The sequence below is a fragment of the Etheostoma spectabile genome, chromosome 9 (assembly GCF_008692095.1).
Source record: "Etheostoma spectabile isolate EspeVRDwgs_2016 chromosome 9, UIUC_Espe_1.0, whole genome shotgun sequence".
Lineage (NCBI taxonomy): Eukaryota > Metazoa > Chordata > Actinopteri > Perciformes > Percidae > Etheostoma > Etheostoma spectabile.
The window spans coordinates 23,924,331-23,932,479 of record NC_045741.1 but is presented as its reverse complement, the minus strand read 5'-3'; the positions used below and the strand labels follow the sequence as shown (position 1 = coordinate 23,932,479).

General features: G+C 41.4%; 1 protein-coding gene across 2 annotated transcripts in view; it reads right to left on the bottom strand.

Moving 5' to 3' along the window:
* wwc3 (WWC family member 3) overlaps positions 1–8,149 on the bottom strand; it is a 32,769-nt gene that overhangs the window by 16,102 nt on the left and 8,518 nt on the right. For both annotated transcript variants that reach the window (XM_032526703.1, XM_032526702.1), the window contains exons 2-5: positions 3,708–3,817; positions 2,917–3,117; positions 2,400–2,476; positions 572–651 (exon numbers count right to left, since the gene is read on the bottom strand). In XM_032526703.1, coding sequence (XP_032382594.1) covers positions 572–651; positions 2,400–2,476; positions 2,917–3,117; positions 3,708–3,817 — 468 coding nt within the window. The remainder of the gene's footprint in view (positions 1–571; positions 652–2,399; positions 2,477–2,916; positions 3,118–3,707; positions 3,818–8,149) is intronic.

Sequence of the window (8,149 nt, the reverse complement as noted above, 5' to 3'; positions counted from 1 at the left end):
TCCATAGAGCAACTTCCTCTCCAGGCTGAGCCTTGGCTCCCTGCACTCCACTGGTGCATCCTCTTCCTGAGGTGGAGTCCCCTTTTCCATCAAAAACTCCCTCCATTTGCCATTTCTCAAACGCTCTCTTTTTTTCCTCCAAAAGGTGGAGCCTCTAATTCTAACATGAAATTTGGAACTGCTCAGAAATGTTCCCAGCACAAAAGAAGCTATGTGTAGGCCTGTGTGTTTTAAAAACCAGCACAAACTAAAGGAAAATGTGGGACGGCCTCTAAAATAGAAGCTAAAGAAGACTTTCCCCTGATTAAAAGAGATGAGGAAATTAAAATGTATCATTTAAATATGAAAACCTGTTGAACTACATAAAAATATGAACACAAGGAGACAAAGGAAATAGAGAGAAAGCGAGTTTGTGTTGAGTTGAAGATAGAGGACATGGCCCAACACTGAGGGCAAGAGGGAATAAAAACGGGAAAAGGCGGCAGGGTGGGGAGCAGCGTGTTGGAGGAAGGAGAAGGGTGGTCATGGGAGGAAGGGTGGGCCTGGGACAGAGAGGCAGAGGAACACTCACTCCTGCAGGGTCTCCACTCCCATTTCCTTATACTGCAGCTCCTGCTTCACCTGGGCCAGCTCCTGCTTCAGTCTGGAGAGCTGCGGACACAAGGCCGAGCACCGGGTTACCATGGCGCACAATGGGCTTCTGTCACCACCAACACCGGCTAAAACTGCTTAGTCATGACAATTCACACACAGGAAAGCTCTGCTCTGTTTATACAGGGACACCTGTGCATGCGCCCTCATCCATACACAGTGATTTACATACTGAGGCCTTCTCTTCTGATAAAGATGTCTGATCAACTCTCTATAAGTGTGATTATTCACTGTTAACTTTTAAAGGGGCACTCCTCCGATTTTACACAGCAAGTTGATCACATACCAATTGTATAACGTTATCTGTGGCTATGGAGGAAAATGTCTTTTGTTTGAGAAAGTTACCCTGATGATGTCATCAACGGTTGCCTCGGCCTCGGCTTTGAGACTGACATTTGTAAGCAAAAAAACCTGTTTTACCAACTGGGGATGAGGGAATGTGAAAGATGAGACAATTCATCAGGCAGGGAAGGTCTGATGAAAGATGCTGCCGTGTTGCGTTATGGGAAATTAAGGATTCAGTGTTTTGGCGACCTGACCCATACCATAGACTAAAAGTCAGGCTATCTCAGCCTCTGCTGCTTTGACTTTGACCATCCTTTTTAAAATCTGTATCCTGAATGAGCAAAAGTGTAATAGAAGTCTAACACTTAAAGGCTGGAGTGGCCCTTTCAGTGGAATTGTATTGTGGTGACATGATCACATTATGATATTGTTTTACAATGTAATAATGATTCTGCAACCTGATAACTGTGATCTAATGTATATCACTATTAATAAAATAGTAACAAGACTAAGAGTCTACAGCTACACTGGCACAGCTGTGATTTGTCAGTAAGTATACTAACGTGTTCAAATGAATATGTAAAAGGTAACTCTTGTTCCAGGTTCACCATCTTAGTTTAGCATGTTAGCATGCTAACATTTGTTAACTGGCAATAAACACAAATTACAGCAGAGGCTGATGAGAATGTCATTAGTTTTACACGTATTCACAATTATTGTGCCAGCTGAAAAATGTAGAGGCTCATCCTCTGGGGATCATGACACATTTTATGGCTATCCATCCAATAGATGTTTTTCATATTAAATATAATCCTTAAAGGTTGGTAATGAGCATGGCCAAAAATATCATATAAATACATAATCAATATGAGAGTCAGATCACCCAGGCTTAAAATAAAGGGTTGATTATCCTGACATTCACTCATAAAAATGATGATTTCTATTGGAAACATGACTGGCCATAACATCAATATGACATAGCTGTAGGCTTTGCTAGCTACTTCAAATTATCTTCATATTATCATGTTGAAGTATGGGTGTTGCCATGACGAGTTAATAAGGAATGTATAATAACTGGTCATCGTCATTTAATTGTAACATCCTGTGTTCATACAATCCTCAAAAACACACCTGTTCCGACTATGAGACGCTAACAAAACTAATTATCTCTGATTTCTATAGGAGGATTACAATTAGTCCTACTCCGTCTTTTCAGTAGAACACTTGAGGTTGAAATGCCTGTGATCCAGGAAACACCCTCACCCATGTGACTGATCACAACTTGGCCCCGTGAGTCAGTGACCTAGCCTCTGCCTGACCCTTTGATGATGTTCTCATCCTCATCCTCTCGAGGCCCCAGGCTAGAGTCACAGTATCCTGTAGGGGCCACACCCCAGCCCCCTATTTTCTGCCCAAAAGGGCCCCTCGCTTCAGCCCATTGTTCTCCTCCGATAATGACTTACCCGTTCTCGCCTACAAGCTATTTCCACTTTTATTTGGTCAGGGTCGTATTTCGAGTTTGAGGACGAGCCGGAGAGCGCTGTGAACACATAGAAAGAAAAGGACAGAGGGGGATCAGTTAGTTGTAGTGATGACTTGTAATAGTGAGAGTGGAAGGGGGATCCGGTGTCGTCTCTGAGCCTTTGCTCTCCGTGGACGCCCCCTGGATGCTTTGTGTGTGACAGCTGGCTGGAGTCAGAGGGTAAAACTGGGTGGAGGTGGTAAAAGGAAGGGTGGGGTGCACCAGGGATTTGGAAGATCTTCTTAAGATCTGCATCCCCCCCCCAATCAGTGACCTAAAGGCACATCAACAATATAGCATAACCGGGCCAGATAATTGGGTCCGCTATGGTCATGGAGCCTTCCAGGTCATACTTCTCTCATCCATTTTATGTCTTTCTTTCCATGTATGCTCATGTGTATTTTTTGGATTATGAAACACAGGGTCAGGTAAGTGAGCTGGACGTTAGTTTGTCTTACTGCTGGTGATGGAACGGTTGTCCTCAGAGAGCTCGTGGAAGAGCAACATTTCCTGCTGAGCCAGCTCCAGACGCTGCTGCTTGACCAGGTACATCTCCTTCTTGGCTTTGAGGGCCTCTTGGGCCACCACGAGGTACTCCTTCAGCATGCGCTCCTGCTCCTGCCGCCATTGAGTCCGCGGGTTCTCAATCTGGGTGGTCTCTGACAACGGGACACAACCCGAGTGACTAATGAGCAAACAGTCGCATAAAGATGTGTGATAACATTCATCAGAAGAGCAAGGTGGTCCAGTGGTAGCTTCTTTGTGACACAATAGGCTCAGTACACTGAACTGGCATTCAACCCTCACTGCGCCAGTGTACCATACTGTGAAATATGTGTTTTTTTTAAGTGCTTAGAGACAAATGGGAAAGTAAGGTTGGGAAATATATCGAATATATATCAATATTATGATATTGTCTTGGATTTTGGATACTGTAATATGGCATAAGCGTTGTCTTTTCCTGGTTTTAAAGGCTGCAGTACAGTAAAGTGATCTCATTTTCTGAATTTACCAGAGCTGTTCTAGTTTGTATATATATATATATATATATATATATATATATATTCAATAACAATAATAATATATTTATATATATATATATATTTTATTTGTCAACAATCTCATTGTGATCACATGTTGTGAAACCACCCATAGTCAACCCTACAGTATCTATATTGAGGTGTTTGGTCCAAAATATCGTGTTATATGGTTTTATACATATGGCCCAGCTCGATGGGGAAGTACTCACTGTTGATGTGGTCGATGTAGTAAACTCCCACTTGCTGGTCATAAACCTCCTCCCACCCGAGAGGCAGTTCGTCTCCAACGCAGTCGGCGAACGTCAGCGGTTTGGTGATCCTGAAAGGATTTGAAATCTTTTCAGCGCAACAGTCATCCCAAGGAAAGCTCTTTCATACCAGCTTAAAAATAAATAAATAAATACTGTCGATCCAATTCGATCCGGCCCAGAAGCAACCTAAGAGTGACCCAGAAGAATCAGATAAGTAATATCACATATAGTAAATTGTTTATAAGAGATTATCAGTGTGTTTTCTTGCCAGTTTTGCTAGCGGCTCATGGAGAAAATAGACAAAGCGCCATACTACTGCTGCAGAGCCCGTTGTGCCGGTTAAAATGGGCGCTAAAAGGAAGCAGGCTGAACTTAGCAACGCTTTTGCCTCCTGTCCTATCTGCCCATCCACTAGATTTATTAGTAATAGCCGTGTATCACTGCACAGTTTTTAAATAGGCGCCTGCTGAAAATGTTTGGCCCATCTATTTCCTGCTTTTAAAATCTTGCCCAACTCAGTTTGTATTTGAATAGCTCTGCTGCTCAGTATCTTTGGATTAGTCCAAAAGTCCATCCTGTCACCCATCAAAAAAATTATTATTACTGTAGTACCCAACTGAACACTTTTACACCTTAGTCTTCATTTCATAATTCTTCTTAGACTGTAGTTAGACATAACCATACTTCTGTTTTTCTGTCTCGCACATTACGTAATTTTTCCAGTTAGCATTAACTGGCCTTCAGGGTGCTGTGTTTATGAAAGATGTTTTCAATGTCAATCGGGGGGAAAGAAGCAAAAAGTAAACACAATCTACAGAATATTCTCTCCCCCCCCCCCCCCCCCCCCCCCCCCCCCCGACCGTCAACAGCAGAGCTGCACTGCCTCCCACGTTCTGAGATGGATATTTAAGATCTCAAAGAGAAACCCTGTCACAATTCAACAATTATCCAGAGCGATCATTTCAATCCAACTAGGTAGCTTTTGTTTCACAGCCAGCACAAAAACAATTAATGAGGTAAGTATGAATACATATCGGTAATGTATGTTTATCCAATTCTATGATGGACTTGAATTATTCAAGCTGGTCAATCATGAAAACTCCTCCACTATGTTCATATGTCGAGCAACTGCTCATATAAAACAAATGTAAGAGATTCCTCATATCACAAGAATGCATTATTAAAGCCAAATCTCTGATAAATGGATTTCTCTGAGTAAGTGTGTCGGCATCATCAGTACAAGTTGAACAAAAATAAATTGAGCATGAAATACCAATGTTCTAAAAAAAAGAAGCAAGGAAAATGATTCTTTTATATATAAAAAACACACACCATAAGATGCCGATTTATTAACATTCACTTTATGGTTTGAAACTATACTTATAGACTTAGACTTGTGTTGGTGATTGTCAGATTTTACAAGCTTGTGTGTTTTACACGGTTTTGAAAAGGTGTTCAGGTAGCGCCCCGGGGGGGGGGGGGGGGGGGGGGGGTTGGGGTTGGGTGGCCGGAGACCAGCTGAGGAAATACATCAGGCTTGGTTGGGAAATACTGGCAAAGGGGGCCTTTTCTTGCATGTCAATCAGAGCAGACTGGGCTTTTCAGGTGGGGGGGGGGCTTAAAGAGACAGGCGCGAAAAATTTCAGACAGGGGGTTACTACAAAAAATTAAGAATTGAGAAGAATTGACCAAAATATATATATAATATATATAATATATATATATATATATATATATATATATATATATATATGAATGATTTTTTTGGCTACTGCAATCATTGAATATTCTTTATGATCCCAAGGGGAAATTCAGGGTCCCAGTAGTTACAGACATCACACACAACATATACATACATCATAACAGGATGTTAAAGTAATAAATCAACATGAATACACACACACACACACACACACCCACACACCACACACACACACACACACACACACACACACACACACACACACACACACTTTTTTTAAATCGAGAATCATTTTTGAAATCAAAAATCGATATTGAATCGAATCCTGAGCCTAAAAATCTGAATCTGAATCATACGCCCCTAAATACAGAGAAAAATGATGTGTTTTTAACATCAAGTCAACATGTTCTAGTAGAACCCCAAAATACAAGTGACCTTAAAAAGCATAATAGGTCTCCTTTCAATTTAGTTCAATTAGTCAGACAAGTATCAGTACTGTATGGTTAAATAAGTACATGTAAAATGTCTGCATGTAAACATACATAAACACTGCATAACAAAGGAACTCCATGTGTATTATTTAGCTTACATTGTGAAACATTTTGTCCTTTTAGACTACTGACGTGTGATTCAAAACGCTTCTTGGACTTTTTTTCTTTAAAAGAATTTGCATGGACCCAAGGCAAGAGAAATTAGTACCCCAGTAATGATTTGTGCAGCCGTGTGTGTCGATGTGGGCCCATCAGCACACACAGCGACTATGACGGTGCAGAACTAACGGCATCAGGCCGATACATCACTAACTCCCCTAATCTACACATATCAGTGAGCTGTGAACCGGGGGGGTCTGATGACAGCAGAACATACAGAAACTGTCCGATTACCATCAATCAGCGCAGACGAAAGGGGGTCCGGATACAGTGACCCCTCCCAATGCAGTATGCTCCCAATGCAGACAGTGCGTGAGGCGTGATCCTGGCGAGGCATGCGTACAATGAAGGGGGGGGGCCCGGAGAGAGTAGCCGAGGCCTTCTGCATCACATTCCTCAGTGGACGGACGCAGCAGCTCTCATCTCTGCACTCTTCACCAGATCTTAACCTCCACTGGGTTGCAAAGACCAAATGCCTCCAGCACCGAGACACATGCCGATGATTTAAATGATCAGGAAACACAGAGGTGTTCACACTTTCTCAAAACACCCAGTAAAGCCTTTTTTTTTTTTTTTAGAATGGCATACAAGTTACATGTAAAGGAAAATTAGCTGCACTTGTAAATCGTACACGCGGTGTCTTCAGAGGGTTCTGATGCTAATAATAAAGTGTTAAAATGTGTTCTTTCTGCTATTTGCAACAACTGAAAAGAAGGCCATCACACAGGGTTGTTAAAAAAAAAAAACTTCATTCAATAAACTCCCATTGCATTTCACACATTTTTGGGTAATTTTACAGGCTATTTCACTGATGTGCAACACTGCATGTAGGGCTTGAGGATGAATCTAAATTACAGTTACCATTTCTTTCTTTAATATTATTATGACAAAACTCTCATATTGCAATTTTGAGATATTGATTTTATTTGATGAAGGTTTTATTTTTATTTTGCCATGTCCTTCTGGAAGGTTTGATAGATCTGGCAACATCCTGAGATAAGGACAACACTAAACGTGGGACTGCAACTAGCAACTACTTTTATGGTCAGATAATCTGACAATTATTTTCTCAATGACTTGAATAATTGTTTGGTCTTTTAAGTGGACAAGTTCCAGAGAGACCCAGAGGTGATCCACATCCTCACATTGGAGGAACTGGAACCAGTAAATGTTTGAAAGGTTTTGCTTGAAAAATAGCTTTGATAATTATTTGATTATCAAAGTATTTGGCTATTACGTTTCCGTAATTCGGCTTAGTCAGTCGTTCACAGCCTTTTTGGCTTGTGACCCTTTAAAAACAATACAAAGTCAGCTCCCAACCCCTCAATAAAACTACATATTTCTATGAGATGTGAGCAAAGAGGGATTTTTACCTTAAATATACTAAAAAGTGCACACAACTTTATGGAGCTCAGTGTTTTTTCTTCTCTTTTAACTACTTGATCCTCTCCCAACCCTTAGTTTCGTCTTGTGACCCATTTGGCCGGCTCGACTTCAACTTCCTGCTGAATCGTTACATACGCCCACCCCTACCTGCTAGAAAAGCACACAGACATGTGCCAAAATAAATTCCTACATATTCCCAAAATCCCCTAATAACTACACATATACTACAGGCAGCAGCATGGTGACAGCGTGTAAAAAGGGTTCTGATGCAGCCGAACACAAAGACAAGGCAAACACAAGCACACTCCCACCTGGTTTTAGTGTTTGTCAGAGGTAAACAAATGACACTAACTGCACTTTTAAAGTAGATTAAAAACACTCAGACACAGGGCAGTTGGCTTTTACCTAAATAATGAATAAAAAGGAGGAACCATGACGACAAGAATTGGAAGAAGTATGTTAAAAATAGGCCCATTAAGCAGTCAAAAATATAGAGATATATATTTGGAACGAGTCAAAAAGGTTGTAAAAACAGGGAAGACCACGAGAACCTTTGGATGGGAAGCTGTGTGATGTCAGAGGGAGTTCAGTCCTGATCTGCCCTCCGCCCTCCGAGAGAGAGAGAGAGAGAGAGAGAGAGAGAGAGAGAGAGAGAGAGAGAG